The sequence below is a fragment of the Anser anser genome (genome assembly GCF_964211835.1).
Source record: "Anser anser genome assembly, chromosome: 10".
NCBI classification, from domain to species: domain Eukaryota; kingdom Metazoa; phylum Chordata; class Aves; order Anseriformes; family Anatidae; genus Anser; species Anser anser.
The window spans coordinates 7,476,095-7,497,620 of NC_139730.1; the positions used below are offsets into that span (position 1 = coordinate 7,476,095).

At 39.9% G+C, this 21,526-nt stretch overlaps 1 protein-coding gene across 1 annotated transcript in view; it reads left to right on the forward strand.

Moving 5' to 3' along the window:
- The window catches only part of AGBL1 (AGBL carboxypeptidase 1), a 308,283-nt gene that overhangs the window by 65,913 nt on the left and 220,844 nt on the right, over window positions 1-21,526 (forward strand). The window contains exons 8-15 of the mRNA XM_083849719.1: window positions 7,383-7,591; window positions 10,767-10,932; window positions 11,960-12,033; window positions 14,751-14,867; window positions 15,854-16,455; window positions 18,080-18,163; window positions 19,122-19,208; window positions 19,577-19,725. Coding sequence (XP_083705845.1) covers window positions 7,383-7,591; window positions 10,767-10,932; window positions 11,960-12,033; window positions 14,751-14,867; window positions 15,854-16,455; window positions 18,080-18,163; window positions 19,122-19,208; window positions 19,577-19,725 — 1,488 coding nt within the window. The remainder of the gene's footprint in view (window positions 1-7,382; window positions 7,592-10,766; window positions 10,933-11,959; window positions 12,034-14,750; window positions 14,868-15,853; window positions 16,456-18,079; window positions 18,164-19,121; window positions 19,209-19,576; window positions 19,726-21,526) is intronic.

The following is a 21,526-nucleotide window of genomic DNA, read 5'->3' on the forward strand; positions in this document are numbered from 1 at the left end:
TGGGAAAGGCTCAGTTTTGCTGGGGATGAGGGCTATAAAGCAGACAGAACAAGAACATGCAGATTCTTGAGGGTCTCCCTGCAGGGTTGTTGTATCCTTAAAAACTTCAGCTCAACAAGAACACGAGGGTTATAGCTATACATGGAGGGTGCTGGAGGGAAACTGTCCCTCTCGCTTCCAGCAGCGAGCTGTGATGGGAAAACAGTTTTAAAGGAAGCAGGCAGATGGCAGTATGTCTCCCTGATGGATTCAGAAACATCCATCTTCATCTCCTCAGGCTTCCTTAAGTTCTCCCTAAGACTTAGTCCACCTGCAGAGCCAGGGGCTGGATGGAAACTTTTTGACCTCTGTCTCTTACCTAACAGAAACTGATGCAAAATATCCACTTAACAGGTGCATGTCACTGCAAGGAGCAAGATTTACCTTGACAGAAAGCATCACTGGAGAGAGAAGGGAGGTGGGAAAGGACTCTGCACACTCATGGTTCATCCACAACAGGGAGGAAACGTTTGCATACCCAGCACAAGAGCAGAGGGACCTTGGTTCTCCTGTTCCCCTGTACCTGAGCAGTTGCTGATGGCCATAGAGGTGGTGAATACTGTTTAGGCTGCTTCTAAGAAAGTGCTGTATCTTTCTGTCAGTGGAAGATACAGAGAAGACGTTTCACACCTGACTGTCAGCCAGTTTCTCACTCCTGACTGTCTCTTTCTAAGCAATCCAGAGTACTTTCCCCATCATTGCATGCTGCTCTCCCACTTGCTTGCCATCTGCGATACAGATAGCTATAGAGAAATTTAGGTAGGGTGAGGCACAGCATCCATCCCACAGTCTCTTCTCTGTCCCAGGGTACACCTGCTACTTTTTCTAGCCTTCTTTTTCCTACTTCTTGGTATATCTGTCTTCACATCTTGCTGCAGTTCTGTCTTAAGCTAGAAGAGATCTGAGGAGCCCTCCTTTCCCTGTAAGAGTCCCAGGTGTGGATGGGACATACCCCAGCTGGAGCCTTTTTGAGAAGGGATAGAGGGTGAGGGAGCTATTGCTTTTGGTTACATCCCCTCATCCCCATTAAAGCAGGTACACTGCACTTTGGGGGAGCTGGAAGAACACTGGACACCTGATACAGAAGTGGGGACAAGCATGTCCCAAGGCTTGCAGGCTGAAATCGATGCGATCGCCACTCGACACCTCAAGCCACACGGTGGCGATGTTATTATAGGGAACCCTGCTCCCACCGGTGCTTAATCCAATATTTATTTTGGGTGAGTAATTTGTTTATCAGCAGGTTATTTTAATCTAATTTTGGTTGTATTTGTTATTCCTGACTATCTGCACTTCCCAGAATTAGCGGCTTGCATGTCTTTAAGGAAATTAGCTCGAGCTGATCTTAGAGGCATTTGCTCTGCTGATACTGAAGCAAAGAGTTAGGGCGATGGGCAGGGCCCTTGTTGCAATGTTTGCCTAGTAAAAATGTAGTGAGCAATTTAATGAGACAAGTTGTGGTCACCCCCGATCATGCCTCTTCTATCAAGACAATTCTGTGTGCTAACTGTAGTTACTGCTGATAGTCTTTCCCCTTTTACTGTATATTTTCCCTTCCTCCTTTTGTCATCTTTATCCTCGTCCCCTTTTTCCCCATAGCCTTTCATCTCTCACTTCCTGCTATTTCCACCTCATTCTTCTGTCAACTAACCTTTTTTTTAACCTTTCACTTTTTTTTTTTAAATCAAAGCATAAGGATTATGTCTTGTGGCTGGCAGGATAAAATAATCAGTGTCATTTTTTCCTTTTATGCTAGCATCAAGTAGGGGAAAGTAACTGCGAGGAACAGAAAGCAATGTTCTAGCACACAAGCATATTACAATTTCTGAAAGGCCTGCACCCTCTGTCTAAATTCATAATGCTTTTCAACAGACTGACACAGGTCTTTGATCGTGAGTCAGGGTAGCCCTGTGCTTAAACAGTGTCAATTCCTATAGCTAACAGCCCCCCATCAGTGACTCTCCTAGTATTTTGCTAGGTACCCATTTCTTGCAATGAGTTTAAGACTTCATTTCCCACCTGTGGATTCAGACTTCATTATTAGTCTGGCCCCAAACCTATCATCACAATTTGTAAGATACCATGATCAGAGTTAAATTTACAAATAGTTCATTTCATAACTTTCTAGAAAGTTCTGTGACTGTTTTCTTCCTGAATTTCAGAATGCAGATAGTCTTGATTCTGTTTTTAAGCTTCTTTGAGAAGAGCCACTTGATGGGGAAGGAGGGAAATTGAACCACCTTTAAATTTCCTTCTTCAGGATTTGCTGCTCATTCATAGAGATGTCCCAGGCAGAAATTAATCCAGTGCCCTAGAGAAAAAGGGTTGCTTCAGCTCCCAGCGCATGGCAACTTCCCACTGTTTTGCTCCTGAGGGTGGGTATAATGGGAGGTAAATTGATAAAAGCCACACTAGTCTCTGACATCCTTAGCAGTGATTGCTTCCTGCCTGTGTCTTGGCATAGGCAGTGTTTGTGCCTCTAGTGAATATCAGGCTTCAGAAAATTCAGTGGCCAAATCTGGGGAAGTTTCCCAAACTCTAGTATCCTTCCTGGTACTCTTTCAAACCACTTTGAGGAAAAATCAACCTGGAAATTTTGAGCTAATTTTTTTTTTGGATTTCTGGCTTTCTGTTGGGTTACAACCAGAGGATGCTATGAAACTGAAAAATAAAGGAGGAAAGGATCTTTTTGAAGGTCACTTTCCTTCTGGGGTTAGTTCAAAAATTTCAGAAGGGGCTGACTTGCTTAATTTTTATATATGAATAATGCAACAAAGGCCAATTAGAGAAGAATCATGTCATGATACAATTTGCATGATTGCTGCTAAACTGGCCAGTATCTGGAGCTAAAAAATCTGGAGCTAAAAAAATTCAGAGCAGAAAGAATGGATTGTTCTTGTACTGATATTAAGCTCATGGCTGATTCCTGGTCTAGAAGCAGACACAATATTTATACTTGCTTGCAAATCCTACCTCTACCTTTGTGCAAGTGCGATACTTCTGTTCCAAATGCTCCAGTGCATTCTATCTCAGGATGGTTGTGAAGCTTACAGGGCATAATTAGTTTTTGGCTTCTGAAAGAGCTGAACCTAATACCAGCTTCTTGCTGGAACTGCAGGAACTGTAAAACCCACTGGGTATGGACTCATCCCACCACTTGATGGGTGACTGGGTTCATCTGAGGACAATAAATTTGATTTTCATAGGGAACCCTAATGTTTGTCTCCAGCAAAAGTGGTCTCACAATGACAGAATACAATAGATGTTTTCACTTAGCTGTAGGAGGTGTTTTGCATTTTTTATTCACAGTTTTGTTCCCAAGATAGAATATGTGGAGCAGAGTAAGGGAACTGGAGATTTTCTTACTCCTTTCACTCCCTTAGGGGCCATGGGGTTAATCTAGCAGAGCATTTTTATCTCCAAACCCTAGCAATGTATTCTCTTGGCATAATGAATCAGCTGAGTGGCATCAACAAAGATTTAAATAGATAGACAGAAAGATAAATATCTCTTTGTTCTGCCTGGTAAGCAGTGCATTGCTCATCATATTTCCGGATGACTGTAATTCAGTTTTGTGATTAAATATACTGCATGTTTTCCAGTGGTCCTTGCGTTCCTGGCAAACACTTCAAAGGGGACTGGGATACAAGGAAAGGCTTCAGAAATGTTCAGAAAAACACTGTCAGTCATAAGTTCAAACCCTGGCTTAAGAATCTGTCCTTGACCCTCAACACAAAATCAAAATTCTTTCAAAACTGTGGATTTCTTTGTAGTGTAAGCCCTTTGTTAATCTTTGTGCATCTCTGTTTGGTATGTCCACATACTGGCTGTGTATCTACGTTACATGCTTTTAGCTAACGTAACAGACTGTTCAGGCCAGCTACTCTGTCATCACAACACAACTATTTTCAATGGTTAACAGCACTGCCCTGGAAGTCAAAGGGGATGATCAATTCTGGATGTGCGGTGAATTTAAGACCACAATGCGTGTTTTCATATTGCCTGTCCAGGTCTCAGTGGGTAGAACTGAAACTCCTGTAAAGAAAACAGTATGTGAGTGGCAGGTTAGGGGAAGGTGGTGAAGACTAACCCGTTCTCAGGGATGCCATAAGCCTGACCAACCAAGCATGAATTAAAATACGAAGTGTCATGCCTGGGCACTCCTGTAAGTTCCCCAGAAGGAGAACTTCTGTTTTGGCTGAACATACTTGCCAGACCCAAAAAGGTAATAGACTTAAAAATAAATAAATAAATAAATAAAATAAAAAATCAACCAAATAAAAAGGGTCAAAAAGTCATAGGATGTTTTACCACTTAACCACATGGATCATGCATATTCGCTCCAGGAGGGCTGAGTTCTTGCTGCCTACAAATCTGTGCAGTGCCGCTTGTACCTGTATGATTCATTTCCACCATCTGTATTTGTGCCAATATATAGACAGATACACAAGCAGGTGGATCCATAGATGGAGGCACCAACAGACACAGACAGGTGGGGAGGCCTCCTTTTTCCATTCTGCCTTCTGGAGATCTTGGCATACTTCCTCCTTCATTTATTTGCTACTTTATTGACTATACAACTGAAAAAATATGGAAGAAAAAAACACTGAAAACATAGGAGAGCAGAAGAGAATCAATGGAATGAGACAGAGAAACAAAATGAATGCTTTCTTGCCCTTTCAGTTAAGTAATTCTCATTGCCTCTGATCAAAGTGCTGAGGGAACCATAGTCCTGCCTCTCCCATCTTCTTGCAGAACAGACTGCCTCAGCTTCACTTTTCAAAGTGACTGTTTTGTTCTTAAAAACTATATGGAAAAAATGAGGGAAACAAATAAAACTGTCTTGCTCAGCTTTCTCTGTGCTTTTCATCCAACGATAAGACTGATAAGCAATGGGACAGTTGTTTTCTGCCCCCCATGGAGCTAGAATCCAAATGTGAAATTTTTACCTGAAATAGAGGAAAACCTCCCAAACACACTTTCTATCTACAGGATATCTACACTTTCTATCTATTTATTCTATCTACAATAGAATTCTATTTAACTTCCCCAAGCAGCTCTACGCATGGTGCTTTCCGATATTTCCCTCACCCTATTAACATTGACACAGAAAGCTTGGACTTCAAGTGGTGAATGCCAGGAGCTGTAAATCCTTAAATCTAGTCCAATTTCATCTGCCTCTGAACAGTTAAGGGAGGATCTGAGCCTGATCTAAACTGTCCCTACCTTGCACTGCCTGACTCTTCTTGTCAGGTTTTATATACTTATCAACTTTTACAGAGCTCTCTGAATAATTCTTCAAGGAAGATTGACTGATTTAAGGGGCAGGTCATCCTACAGGTTAGTAAACATGACAGCCGGTTGAGGATTACAGGAAATCATGAATAAAATCATTGGGATTGATAAGGGATTCTCAAGCAATTAAAGTGTTCTAGCAGAAAGACAAATAGAAACAAGAAACAGAGTGAAGGTCAAAGGAAAAGGATGACCTACATGCTAACCACCACTGAGCCCCAAAATACAGGCTGTACTGGTAGAGAGAGTGTGAGAAGGTTAAAAGGGGGATAAAGTGCTACAGAGGGATGTGGACCGCAGTGGAGGTATCTGGCATGGCTGTGCATAAGGTATAAGAAAGGAATACCTGTGGGACATGCAGGTCAGTGCAGCTGCGTGTCAACATCAACAGGATGGTGTGAAGATGCAAAGCAGGATTACAATAAGTTAGCAGACTTTTGCTGGTCTGGAACACCATTTGTTTTCTGCCTTGTGACGGCAAAGGTAGAGAAAAAAATGCAGGGTGAGACCAGGTAGGCCCTCCAATATCATCTCGAGGTAAAGTTTGCGACGTACTGCGGAGAGCAAATTGAGGTGACTTCACATATCTTCCTTTCCCTTTCCAATATTTTCACATATCATTGCTGGGATTGAGGTCTGCTGCCTCCTAGCTGCTTTCTCGTTATTCTCTCCATGGCTTCTCTTTTTACTGATTTTCTTCATCCAGAATCTTACCCCTTTCTGTTTTCTCTTCTCCTGTCCTGTAAATCTTCACTGATGACTTTAATGTTCCAGGTGTGAGAGGTTCTGGCACTCTGTTTAATGAACTGGAAATGAATTGGAGCCTACTAGCTCTGGAGAATCCATACCAAGAGCCATCTGTTGTGAGCTGCAAATGCTGATCGGTATTCAAGGAGCTGAGCTCCAGTCTTGCATATGCTGCCTGGCCCCTTGGTTGATTAGCGAGCTTCTGACAGCTTCTAATATGTGTCACAGTGAAGAGTGTCAGGACCAGTTGGGAAAGTATGTTTAGGCAGGGTAGGTTTGAAGGATGGGATCCTAGAGTCTGGTATGGCTTCATGTTCGTCCTGTGGGGCTGGGAAGGGGGCACTGTGGGTGAAGGGATGTGCTTTAGAGTAGTCGTGTGGAAGAACTTATATTTTATCACAAGTTTTGTAATCTTCTCAGAGCCCCATATCCTGAAGCTACACAATTAAGAGAACGTTGCATCTTTCCTCTTATATTTTTATAAAACTACCTTTTATTTAAAAAAAAATATATATATATTTCATCTTTGTGAAGTAAAACCTTTAAAGCGTGATCTGAACATTACTTAAAACTTTTTCAGAACCATAAAGAAATGGAAAAGAAGCCCAAACTGCTGTTGTTCATGTTGGTGTTTTGTTAACTTTTAAATACTGTGGGTTTTATCTAGCCTCATGATTTTAGGAGAAGGGCTATGATTGTCCAGCATCAGTTGACTCATGGCTTTCACTATACATGTATGTGTGGGATGGGTTTAGAAGTTAAATATAATTTCACTGGCTGTGACAGTACAGCTTCAAGACCTGATCTCTGATCTTTGTTGATCTCATCAAGGTGTTTTGTCTGGACTGAAATACACTGCTATACGAAGACTATATGATGGGCTGTCAACTAATCTTATTGTTTAGCTTTTTTCAGTCCTCGGGATCTTCCTTAATTTTGGAAATGCTTATGGTGCTGTGATCTGGATTAGGTTTGTTAGCACTTGGAAGGAGATAAGAGCTCTGTGCCTATGCCAGCCCTGGTTTGCTTAAAGGAAAACTTTTGTTCTCTAGGGTTCTGAGCAATTGTTTCCACCTAGACAGAAGACATTTCTGTACAATTCCAAGAACCTAGCTCATACTTAACAAAGAACATCTTAAACTCTCTAACAAAACAAGATAATTAGCTGTGTCCATTAGGTGAGAAAGAGGAGCTGTAAAAATCTGAGTTTCTAAGCACCGAGTAGCCATATGGTTATCAAAAAAAATGAGTAGTCGAGAGAGTTTCAGCCTTTTCTGTCAGCCTTTTTTCTTTGATTTCAGAATCTAACAGCCGACGGGCAGTGAACAGAGGCTACCTGGGTGGATTGCTGAGACTCTATCAAGACTGGCATCAAAATGACGTCTCCAACAACTACATCTATATTCGTAGGGGTCTCCTGCTCTGCCTAAAGCACATCACCAACATCCAGCTGGGCAGGGAGACTTTCCTTGGTTCCCGAGGTATGGAGATTCTCTTCATGAGTGTGCAGGTAAATGGTGCTCCTGTGCTTAAGTGAGATGGATTGGTAGATAGTGCTGGGTCCTATCTCACTGTGTAGAGTTCTATTGAAAACCAGACATTTCGTCCTGCAGGGAGTGCTGGTCTTATTCTGGATTTGTATAACATTTATGAAAAAAAAATGATAATGTCTAAATAAAAAGTATTGACAATTTTCAGTCAAATGAAAATGTTTCAGTTTACAACTAATTTTAATCTCTGCTGAGCCTCACAGAAATTGTAGTTCACTCTTTAATGATTTTTTTCCTCCTCCCTTGTGGATCCTGCTGTCTGCTTGGACAGCCTCTCCTGAAGCACAGTGCAGTCTCCACAGAAGAGTTTTTGAGGGGTTTTGTGACATAGTTCTTTCTGGGTATTCAGATGGATAACTGCACTGAATCACTTTTTCCATGAAGGAGTGTTGATTTAGTCAGACTCTTGTTAATGATGAACATAGAATCATTTAGGTTGGAGAGGACTCCTAAGATCATCAAGTCCAACTGTTAAACTTCCAAAGTGCATGAACTGCTTTTACAGAGGCCCAATTTTAATCTTGGGAAAGACATTGTAGGTCCGTAAAGAACGATGATATAGTCCTGAGCTTACTTGCTTAGCCTCCTTTGGAGAAGTCCTGCACAGAGAATCCTTTAGTTCTTGACCCATGTGATTCCACAAGGAGTGTTTTCATTGTCATTCTTGATGGCCAGTGTATTATCTCCCTTCAGAACCATCACATACAGGATGATAAACCTGTCCCCTTTTCTAGAAAATTCATTGCCTTCATATCCTGTGTATCTCCTCTTCCACTGTTTCTATCGCTATTGAGAACTGTTCTCCTGTGACAAATATACTTCTTACCAGCAGTAGATGATAGGATGGCAGGCTTTTTTTCCCACCTTCCCTTCAGGTGACCACAGTCAGCAGAGCTTGCAGGGAGTACGGACTCTTTTTATGGAGAATCCCTGGTCTGCAGAAACTTCAGTAGGGTGCATGGCAATGGCTGCTTGAAGGTAGATGTCAGCTTATTCCCTCTTAAGTGCTTTCTACAGCCCTTGTTCCTTTCTGAGCTAACATCTCCTGATAGCTCAGCCTAGGAGCAACACCACAAAAAGTGCAAACATGGGGTCACATTGGGCAAATGAACAGGAAATGACATACTAAGTATCCAGTGAACACTGAGAACACTAATCCTTCCCAAGGTTAGAAGTGGAGCAGAAATGACAGCTTCAGGGGCCCCCAGTTACTCTTTTCTACTGTGTGCTAATAGGTTGATCTTGGAAGAGGAATTATCAAGGTTAATAGATTCAAAGCTCAACCTTCTCTCCTTTTATCTTTGGCATACTGTCAGTCTTACAGTGTCTCTCCAAGATACGAGGCATCAGGAGGAGTCTGGCAGCCATATGAGATGTCACTCATGTTCTTCTTTACTCTATACCCCCCTCTGTATTCCTGGTATCATCTGGTATCATAACTTTTGACTTAGTGTAATATTGAAGACTTTTTTTTTTTTTGCATATATCACATACATATCATAGTATCTTGGTAAGAACATTACAGCTTCAAAGGTGGAAAGATTAACTGCAGATGCTGAAAAGCAGATCCTGTGAATTCAGGTTAGCTTTACATGAGGTTTCAGTGCTGAGGATTCACTTTTTCCTCATTCACAATATTCTACTACAAAGTAAATGGGAGAGTTTGCACACATACAAAACAACCTCCTCTCTATTTCTCAGTTGTCAAAATAAAAAATGCTTTCTAATACAGTGATGCAACACTTTGCAGTCACCCGTAAACCATGTTATCTTGGAATCTCAGAGCAATTTATGATCAGTAATGAAAGCAGCCCCACAGATTCCCTGTAAGGTATCTGGAGGCTTGTTTACATTTGTAAGTTAATTTGCTATACAGAAAAATGACTTTCAAAACAGTATTCTTGAATAACTCCACGTGTGGAAATTCATTGTCAGTATGAACGTCTTGCTCTTGACTTGCTCAATTCACTTTGAAATAAGTAAAGATGGCTAGCCCAAGGCAGTCATTTACAGTCTTGTGTTCTAGTAAAAACAGAACATTTTTAGTTAGTAAGATATGGCTTGTAAACTATGTAGTATAGTAAACTAGAGTCAAGATTTATTCTGTTCCCAAGTGCAGACAAACTTTTCTTATCTTTCTCTCAATAATGAGCAAACTAAGGCACCCAAGCACCATATGAAAGAGTGAATAAATTGAAGAGCTGGAAGTAGAAAACATTTGTCCTTGGTCTTTTTCTCTAGCCACAATAGGACTTTCATTGGAGATCTTTCAAAATTGTCTATTCTCTCACCCTTGTTCATAACAGCCAGAGATCTAGAAATATGTATTAAGATTCTTGTAGTGAGTCTTGTAAGCATGTCAGTAGATGATTTTTCTAGTCTCCCTACAGGAATCCTGGTTAATCCCACTGAATCTTTTAATGCTGTTCAATCATACATGAGAAAACAGAATAAAATCCTGGAGAAAAAAATAAAAAATCAACACAGCAATTTTCCTGTTCTTGCTTATTAAGAAGCACTTTGTTCTTCTGGCCCATTCCTTGCTCTGCTGAGTTTTTCTTCTCTAGCCAGTGTCCTAACTATGGTCTGTGAGACAGTGGCCCAAAGTGTCTACTCTGCCCTTTTGTCTGTTCCACTTAACTGTGCTGAAGAGAGGCGAACACTTTTAAATGGTATTAGAATTATTATATTAATATTTCTTTTTCGCCTTATAGCGCATTCATGCTGTTTGAATTACATTCCTGTTCTGGTGGGCTAAGCCATGGTTCCAACTTGATAAAGATATCAGCATGCTCATAAGCGTGGTATAAGCTGTGAATTTCAGAAGGATGCTGCATAGACTCATCAATCTGATGGAGGCTGTATAGATACAATAGATGCGCTGTACGGGGGGGGAAATATGAATGGTTTTCTGAGTAGTGCACCTACCAGTTTTAAGCTTCCATGCCCTCCCCCAACCTCAAAAAAAAAAAATCAAAAAAACAACAAAAACAAACAAATAACAAAAGAAGAAGATGAAAACGTATCACAAATGCATGTTCTGATTAGAAGAACATCTCTTGGAGATCATGTGCAGTAGGCAGAACGATAGTAAGAAACAACCAGTTCTTAACATTGCTTTCCTTTGGTTCACAGGACTGTTTGTCTTGCAAAAATCTGGATCCTATCGTAACCACTGTGACTCAGATTCTAAGAAAGTGCTACCCCAAGGAGCCTCTGCCTGTGGTGTCAGTAAGAAGTTCCTATTCCTTCCCTCTTCCTGGGAATGTCAAGACTGAACCTCCGTGTGTGGGATTTGAAGGTAAATTGCTGAAGGGTGCTTTTGGTAGGAGGAAAAGGAGCATGACATAAGAATTAAATGTGGGATCTGGGGAAGGGAGCCTTGGCAGCATAGTCCTGAGTTTTGTAATTAAAATTAGTCTGGTGGCCTACAGTGGCGCTCAGCAGGGATGAAACTAATTCCACGTCGTCTTGAGGCTTGGAGATTCTGTTAGGAGAACAAATCAGAGAAGATTGAAAGGACCAAGGAAAATAAAATAAATATAAATATAAAAATAAATATAAAATAAAATAAACTATTCTATGATCCAAAATAATAACAGAACAGGTAGGGTATGGCAGAGGCTGGAAATGCCATTGCTCCATAACAACAACAACAACAGAGAGGGAAGAGCATGACTGTGGGGATGACCTGAGCATGACTGTGGGGATAATGCTGCCCTGCAACTATTTCAGTAAAGAATCGTGGGAAGTATGATCCTTTCTCCTTTCTAAAATACAAGCAGATAGCAGGCAAATTGCTTGAGTAAATGATATGTTTCAGCACTTGATGAAAATAAGAACTCAGGCATAGGCAGGACAGCCACTCCAAAGAAACAGAGACAGCAAACTCCATGACACACACAAGCAATTTCTCTGTTGTTTTCAGTTTCACATGGAAGATGCTCAGATACTATAATGATGATAACAGTAAAACACCCTAATCTAGATAACATGGATTAAGACCATCCTGTAATATCACTGCAGCCAAGCAGAAAATCTCTATTGCTTTGTAATATGAGTTGGATCCATATCGCGGTGATATTTTCATGGTTTTGAAAGGCAGTGCTTGATTCCAAGAGAATAGAGCTTTAAAAACAGGGAGATTTAGTGCCAAATTCATTTATACTAGATTAACAAATGGGATCTGCTTTAATCAAGGTTGTGATGGGTTATAGTTGGAAGGCTTGTGAGCCACGCATGTGAGAGACTGCTCATATTTCTCTGGAGGGCCTGAGAGGGATATTAGACTGAACCCTTTTGGCTCTACCTCTTTTTTGTTTCTGCAGATGACTATGAAAGTGATGGAGAGGAAGAGGTAGAAAAAGACCTGGATAAAGGCGACGTGGAGAGTAAGGAGGAAGTAGGTATATAAACAACAATTTCCTTTATCATCCGTATACTGCAAAATAAAACATTTCATTGTCTATTTTGATATTCTGATAAAACATATAAGCAGAGAATGTAGATATGTATGTAGTCTCATAAAGTACACTGTATGAATAATAAAAGAAGAATACTTGAACGAAGAGAAAGGACTGCCTTTCACTGAAGAGCCCCCCATGTTTGTTGTATTAATTGTCATGCTTGTGACCCCAGGTACAGGTTTGGTGACTTCTCTATTCCTGAGACTGCCCAGTGACTGTTAGTATCACATGCACAGTCAGGCATAAATGAGTGATCTTTGATTTCTCTAAGTGTAAATCATCCTCAGTAGAGGATAAATGAATTATCACCCAGGAAACACTAACCTTCATTTTCTTCCCATATCAGAGCATATTTGTTGTATTCACCTATCCTAAGAAAAAGGTTAAATGTTTTAGGCCACACCTGGGGCATTTGAACTTAGATTCCTTCTTTATTTGCTGCTGCACAAAAAACAAATATAAAATGAAATATTCAATACTTATTTTTCCCTTTGCGTTCTCTGACATGGTCTAACTGGCAAAAACAACAACAACAAAAAACAACCATCAGCTGAGGATGAGTACAAACTTCTGTTCTGAAGATACATACAAGCTCATACACAAATGTGAATGAGTGAATGATGCTAGTAATTCTTGTCCACAGAAAGTGTTTGGGGAAGGAAAACAAAAGAAATGAAGTTGCAAATGAAATGAAGTCTAATTAGATGTGATTGAGACTTCTGTGGAAGAGCTATATCATTAGTTGCCCTCTTTTTCTCTTCAAGTATTAAACTGATATGTCACCCACTGAGAAAAGTAAAAACAGAAACAAAATAAAACAATACCATTAGTTCACACCATAGTGTCCTAACTTTCCTGTCTGTTATCTATAGATAACAGATAGATATTAGAGCTTGTCAAGATGCTCATTAGGAATAAGGTTTATTGTGAATTTATCTCCTTCTTTAATTAGTTATTCATTCAGAAACAGAGCCTATATGTCTCTCTTCTGTTTCATTATTCACAAGGATTTACTGAGTAGAAGTGAGCAGTGTTTTGTTTGTTTTTGCCTAAGTTTACTCTGAATGAGTTTTAAGTACTATTTGTTGGGTGTGCTGGTCATACATCTCCCATGACAAATCTTTCTAAAGGGAAAACAAGAAGGGAATGAATAATGAACTTTCAGATCACCTTTTTGTATGAGATATCATTTGCACAGCATTTCCTGGTACTAAGATGGTTTACAAACATGTCTGTAGCTAGCCACGCATACTGGGTAATACCAAACAAACAAACTTGGCTCTACACTTCCAGCAGTGACTGTTCATACAATTCTACAAAAATCAAAATTACCACCTCAAAAACAGATCTACATCAAGTTTGAAGTTTTTTCTGCGTTATGTTGTTGATGGTAAATCCTTTAGAATTGACCTCATGTACTTTGACCTGAGATGCTTAGAGGCTCTCACTGCCCTTTCAACTATGCCCAAAAAACAGTTCAAACTGCTCTGAGTACAGCTGTGCCTCAGGGTTTGAAACTCCATAGACATTTTTGCATTCAGGGGAAAAAAATAAATCTGATAACAGCTTCAGAAACTGTTTAGAAACTGTTCAGAAACTATTTATCAGGAGTGAATAAGTTCTTTGCTAGCATTTGGTGGTGCACACTTACGAATGCATGCTGAATTATTAAAATAATCCTGTATTGTAATGACCATTCGATAACGTCATGTCTCCATCTTTCATTCTTGCCTCATCTTTTCCTGGTTACTTAAGCAATGATGGAATGCTTGGCACAGCTTCTTTTTGGTTCTGGAATCTGATATGGAGGGGCTTGCACATCAATTTGATCCTCTACAGTTGCTTTTGAATGTAAAAGTTTCAGATACAATTCTTATCCCTGCTTCACTGATAATATCTAAAAGTGTTTTTTCATATATAAAAATTAAAAAAAAAAAGATGGAGAGCATAGAAGATGGATTGGGCAAGAGTTTAAAGATTGTTATTAATAGAATTGAGACAGAAACATAAAGTATGAGCAATTGGTTTCTGCAAGCTCAGTGATACTGAGGTGGGCCTTTCTGTTTGATCAGGAGGTGCTCAGAGACACCATTTGGTTATCTAAATCAAAGGTAGAAGTAGCCTGGGAGGCCATTTTTTTCCTTTTATATATTTTGGTAATTTTCTTGGTAAATAGATATTTTTTTAAATTACCATTTCTTTGAATAAAAATATTACCATTTATCCCTGGAATAATATACTTGGTTTTCATGACATAAAGAGAATGGTTGATACGCTTGAAAAGAATTAGTGGCAGTTGGTGTCTCTTATTTTGGAACCTCTCAAGCTGAGCTGCTTATAAATAGGTTCAAGTTTCAGTGAGTGGGTCTTACATACTTTTTGGAAACTAAGTTTTTGGGTTTTTAACGCTACTTCTAGGTAGGTACTTGAATATTAAAGCATCAAATTCCTCTTTTTCACCATCTAGCCTCTACTCTTGTGCCTCTATTTTCCATTCCATGAATTGACTTCAACAACCTTCATGAGTATGGGAGAAATGGTTGTAAAACATACGGTGTCATTAGAAACAGAGAATGTTATGCAGAATAATACTTTTGCAGTCATTTTGTGGGACATGTTCAATATATGTACTTTTTAAATTCTGTTTTTATAGGATTATGACTTGGAGACAGATGTTAACAAATTGAGGTCAAGGCCAGTACTTGACCGGCCAGAGGAAGAGCTTGGACAATACGAAGCAATGTGCCTAGAACTTTTACATAATTTTCAGGTACAATTATAGCATGCCTTCCTTTACTTCTGAATGCTCAAGAGGTTAAGCAATACTTGAAAGGGAGTAACGACAAGAGAGAACCAGAAGACTATTGCAAAAGGAAACCTAGGTGTCTCATGGGACTGGAGGAAAAAAAAATAAGACTTTTTGTTGCAGCTTATTGGCCTGAATCAAGACTGATAGAAAGGGAGTGATGTTGTTTAGCGCACGTTTGGCTGGATATGGATTAACTAAGTGCTACTGAATCAATTGCCACATGAGAAATCTGTCAGATAATAATTTGTATCTTTGCTGGCAGTTTCAACAGCAATATCAAGATCAGAATGAGATGTGGAAAATAAACGCTGTCAACTAGCGGTTTGAAGGAAGTGATGGAGAAGATTGCATTGCCACTGAGTGAAATGCATGGTTCAAATCATTGCTCTATTGCAGTTTGGGACAAGAAATGAAGAAGGGCGTTGCACTCGTTAAAAGTCTCAGAGAATTTAGGAGAGCTCAAAGCTATGATTCAAATATGAATCTGGAAAGGACCATTGTCTTAATGTATCACCTATACATATGATGCTGTTACATTTATTATGACCATAAGTAATTAAATAGGTTTAAATTATACTCTTGCGTAAAGGCAGGGGTGGAGTTTTGCATGACAGATTAACCTCCTTTAGCCTGCTGTAAGGAAGGCAGCCTTTTGTGAATTATCTTCCCTAATTTGTTAGAACAATTGGTTTTGTTTGGCGATGACTCATCTAGATGACTCAGTCCGATCCTCTTTATATTCTGAGGACTACTGCTGATACAGCTTTGTGGATAGAGAAATTCTGGCAGGTGGTCCATGGGCTGAGTTTACTTTGGATGTCTTATTGGATAAGTACAGTTCTGGGAGATTTGTAAGTATTTTCTTTCTTCCTTGAAATGATTCCTCTGGAAGGAGGAACAATCTGTCTTTAGTTTCTTTTAATTTCTTCTACTTTTTAAATTTAAAGGAGCTTGAATCAGAGTCTGAAGAAGACAAGAGCTTGGAGGACAGGACTGAGAATCTTCCCTCCACTCCTTCTCATTTCATTCCAAGTGACAATTCTGTGAAACATCTAAACTACAGATGGAGGAACCAAAGCGTCACAGAGGCAGGACCAGATCCAGGAGAGAAGAATTTCAAAGTTCCACTGCAGACCTGGACAAAGAAAGAGAAATGCAGATGGGATATAATTGATGAAGAGAGAGACGGTATAGAAACTGTCCAAAATACAGGCTCCTGTGAAAAGGAAAATCCAGCCAAAAGTCATGTGTTTACTCTGCGTCCTCTCCCAAAAGAGGATGCTTGGTACAAAAAAATATTTAATCCTGAATGTGAGGCTTCAACTGATCCTAGTTCTGGAGAGAGACTGGAGACCTCAGACATAGTGACAAACCTTCTGGAGGAGCACCAAGAGAACATCCCATTCCATAACCCTCACTTCTATGTAGCCAGGGCAAAATGTATCAAGTCCATACCAGCCTACAAAGACTTGGCATTCCCTGATTTCTGGGGTCACCAGCCACCGCCTTGTGGCAAGCCTGTGTTGGAGCGGCGGTATGGGGTTCAAAGGTGATTGTGCTTTAATATAATTAGGTTTTGACTGTCACATTTCTGAATTTCTTAGGAAGTTATAGAACAAGTTTTGGACCGTTTGCCACAAGGAGATAGGCCACAGAGCAGGATGCTTTCATTTAGGTTTTATTCTTGAAGAAAGGAAATTTGTTTCCCACAAATGGGAAAAAGTTCACTTTGGAAAGACAGAAGACTGTCCTTTCAGGATACTTTTTTTAAAAATTATTATTATTTTTTTAACCTTCAGTCTTCTAATCCAGACACCTTTAGTGCATGCAACAAAAGGTTCCCTCTTGTTCTTTGAGGAAAAATCCTTTGTCACCTTAGATCTGTGTGTCTATGTCAGGTTATTGTTGGGAATCTTACTGTCAACCCTTCTGCTGCTGTGTCCCTCCTTGCTGAGTCTCTTGCTCTCTGCTTGCTTCATGGGGTCCTCCAGAAGCTGCTTCTCCTCCTCTTGCACATGCACCTGTTTGTGGTGAAGGGTATAAGCAACCACTGCTCTGGAAAGTCCTCCGTGAGCCAGAGAGCAGCAGGCGGGACAAGGCAAGTTGGTTGCTTTCCTTCCCTGCTGCTCAGAATTCTAGGAAAAGACAACATATATGGCATGCAACATGCAGCAAGAAAGAAAACAAGTCTTCCCTCTGGCACGTTGCTAGAGGTTTCTGTTGTTCTCATGTCATTTCAGGTTACAATGGAGGGGAAAGCTGTGTTTTGAAGCTGTGCTGAGAAAGAAAATTCTTCCTATAACAACAGTTTTTTTTTTCTTTTTTTTTTTTTTCTGTTCCATGTGTGGCTGCATGCAATGACCTCACATTTCTTTTTAGCAGCATAGGGATTTATTACCAGACAACAGAGACTGAACATCAGGGCTCTGAGCTAAACTTCAGAGTTGATCAACAGTAACCAAATGGAATTTGTGAAGACTACTAATGTCTGACCTCTAGAGAGAGAATTCTTTCTGCCGAAAATATAAAATTTAAAAGTCTTAGTTAGAGGCAAATTCATTCTACCATCTCCTTGCACTGTTGCTCTAAAAGCTTTGTTTTTATGGTTATAATAACATGTGTAACTATACAGCTAAAATGGAAATCATCATATCATGCTTCAGGGCATAACATGATTGCTGCAAAGGTCAGAAAGTACTTCTGGCATTTCACATCTAAACTTCTTTTGGAATCAGAGAACCTCAGTTTAATAAAGAGTAGAAATTAGCCTCATTTGGAGTCAAGATTCATGGTGAGACAGCCTTACTAGGTCTACAGTTTACAGAGGGTATTTTCTCACGGGGCAAGGCTGGCTAGTTGGAAGATTGAGATTGACTGGGAAGAACTGGGGATAAATCAGACTTGACAGAATACCGCAGAGAATAAAATTTGTACAGAATCAGTCATTTAATCCAAAAGGAAACCTGTGGTAATGGGAATGGAGTAGGAGCTTTCTCTTGGTTAAATAAATACAGATGATGTTCACCTGGAATTAGCACATGGAAATCCTCTTTCTTACCAGTCCTTCAAAAGAATTTCCTAAGCCTCTTCATATTTCTTCTAGAAGACTACCATGTACTGAGACTTCTCACAGTGTCCTTACAATTATTATTATTATTTTTTTTTTTTTGTAGGGACAAAATACTGGATGATGTTCGCCGCTTAATCCAGCCATGTGATGTGATAGGCAGAACTGTTTATGATCTAGATGAGCCCAGGTCGGTAACATAAACTGAATGCTGCAGCTAAGGGGCACAGTCAGTTCTGGGTTAAGAAGGGAGTTCAGTACATGGTTTACCTGATTTACTTCAGATAAAGGTATACAAGAAGTGACCTAGGAGGTAAAGCCCAACATGAAACATCTAATGGAAGAGTAGGTTCCTGGTACATGGCCCTGGGGAAAGGATTTATTTTGGAAGTCCAGTATATTGGTCCAAGAGAGCCTCAAAACTTTTTTGACAGAATAAGAAAATCAACAAACCAAAGGGACTGCATGGTGCCCCTGGATATGTCTGCACTGCACGTGCTGATTTAGAGTAGACAAACAGGTTAGCGCTTGGAAGTGTAGCTATGAATCCAGACAGTCTATCCCCACCCTGAAGTGACACCTAGGCTGAACAGACTTTCTGCTGAGAGTGCATTTGAGCATCTGTACTGCCAGTGTCATAGGCTGTAGATGTACCCTGAAAGGTGTGGTACATTTAAAGGCTTCTGAAAATGTACATCAGAGTTGTGTTCAACCCTGAACAACAGAATTGTGAAGTTGTTCAAGATGATTTTAAGGGTTTCCAAGCTTTAGGAGAAGGAAACAATATAGATGTGGGAAGAGTAAATGGAAAGCTTGCATAGAGCTGCCTTGTGTAATTAATGAAATAATGGGAATAAGTCAGGCATGAAAGTAACTGGAATAAAGAAAGTAAATAAGAACTGGGACAAAAGTGAGTATTGGGAAAGGAAAATGAGATGAGATTTAGAATTATTAAGCAAGATTAGAGGATGCTGCATTGAATGGAAAGATTATGGATTTGCTCATCTCTTGCTACTTCTAAGGGTCTTGCTTATTAAAAACAAACGAACAAAAACTTACAATTACTTGTACTAGCATACAAAGGGTTCTGGGGAGGACTTGTCTTTGAAGCAACCTGCTATAGGTATCCTTGCTTTGATTTACCGCAGTCACTCAAGCCCAGGCACTCCAGGCTGTCTGACATTCTTCTCCAAGTTTGAATCGGGAAACCTTCGCAAAGCCATCCAAGTGCGTGAGTAAGTACTCCTGCAGTGGCTGTGTCCCAGCCAGCCTTTCTGCTGTGTCTGCAGCATGAAATGCTGGAGTTTTGTTGGGTTCTGAAAGGATCAGCTAAGGAAGTAAGTTTTATGATGCAGAAGTTATGACACCTGCCAATACTTATATGTTCTGAAAGAAAAAGAAGTAAGAAAGTAGAGCCCAGGAAGTTTTTGTGTGACTGAAATATGATGAATATTTCATGATGTGTTTGGGTGCTGCTGGTTTGATGGAGCTCTTTGGCTCTTACAAGTTATTAATGAGTTTGTTTGTACAGCCTGCTCTTCTTGGCAGGTTCAGTGGCAGATTTGGGTGTTCATGGACACTGTTTCTTTGTCTTCCTTAACAGGTTTGAGTATGACTTAATTATGAACGCAGATGTGAACAGCAACCAGCATCACCAGTGGTTCTACTTTGAAGTCCGTGACATGAAATTAGCAGTTCCCTACCGCTTCAACATTATCAACTGTGAGAAGTTCAATAGCCAGTTTAATTATGGTATGAGTCTTTGGGGAATTGGGATACTTTTCTGTTCACATTAATATCTTTTTCATGCTGTAAAGGTTTCAAAATTTCCATGTCTATAAGTAAAAGGGAGACTTTAAGTTTCATTTTACTTGCCCTGAAATCCACAGAAAGAGTTATTTTACATTTGACAAAGGACCTTTCTGTATCCTCAAGAGGACTGAGAAGTGAACTGAGTATTGAGAGAGGATTTGTGGAAAAAATATTCATTGTTCTGTGATTAGTGACCAGAACCGAGAAGGAATGGCACTGGGTTTGGGAGAGGAGAGAAGAAGGATCTGCTGAGATTAAATGAGCAGAATAGGACTGGAGAGCTCTTCTAAGATTTAAATAAATGTGGGTAATGCTTAAATATCCATGATTCCTTGGGTTTATCCAGAAAGACATCTCTGTCTTCAAACATCATAAAACCTCTGCTGATTTAAAAAATAAATAAAAAATCAATAACTAGCTGTCTTTGAGCTCCTGTCATAGTCCATAGTTAAGGAGAAAGGTTGCATTGCTTAGAAATAGGCAGGACAAATCCCAGCTTTCAATGCCTGTTTTAGTAGAGAAATTATTTTATCTGTATGAAGATTGTGGGTTGAATTCTGAGCTGGCATAGGCTGTTTTTAAAATTTGTTTCCATGGAGCTGTGTTAATTTACACCAGCTCAAGACCTGACTCAGAATGTTCAATAAGTCCTTAATATCAGACTCTGCATTCCTCTGAAGCTCTGTGGATACATCTTTCAGCATTACAAGGGGAACTCTCTCAGGATCAATGTACCTAAAACAAATAGCACTGGGAGCTGGAATGACTTGTCACTTGTATTTGTGAAGCTGTCTGGATGAATGGCATAATGAATTATAAGGCACTTACTCTTTAGCCCTAAGGGCTGGAGTTCAAGTATTCATATAGATCCCAAATGAAAACAATTTTTTTGTTGTCATCTTATTCTGCTTCCCTGAATTACCACCATTAAAAGTGCTGTGTCTGGTAGCAGTCTGAATATGAAGTACTTCGGGGTCTTTCCCATTGCAAAACCCACTGTCACCTTCAATACAGCCACTGGTGGCTCCATAGTTAGAGATTCTGGCTTTTATTGGTGGAAGGTTACTTGTTAATCTGCTATTTTGGCTGTTGTCAGCATTTATCACCTCATTTTTTATATCTGAAATTGGACATGATTTGCACATTGAAGCGTATAATGAAAAATACTTATTTGGAAGAAAAATATGAAAATACCTTCCAATGTAATGAAGTTAAGCCATGGCTTGGTTTTGTATGGCTTGTTAAGGCATTTCGTCTGTGGTTTGATTCCGCTGCTTTGAGAAGGTACTCAGGCTCTAGCTTATCTGGTATGGCTGAGCAAGGCTCACCGCCTTTTCCAGCACATGCACAATATTTACACAAACTATGGGTACAAGATATTGCTTTCCTGCTTTATTTCCTTGACACTTTCCTGTACTAATGCCCATGCTGTAAGACTAGGAGCTTCCAGTCATGATGTAGTGCCAAAGTGTAATGGGTGTCAATACTTCACAGCTCCTGGTCACTAGTCTGTTTTCTTCCCTTCCCTTTTGATCTCAGTTAGATGGCACTATCTAATTCTCACACCAGCGAAAAAGGATATTTCATGAAACAGTTGTGATGATGAGCAAAGCAAGTCAGGAAGTGTGGCATCCAACTCCCTCCTTCCTTTTTTTCCACCAATAAATTCTACCCTGGAAAATATTGATATTGTTCTCAGAAGCCTGATTTGTGTTTTAAAACTGAATGTTTCCATGAGGAA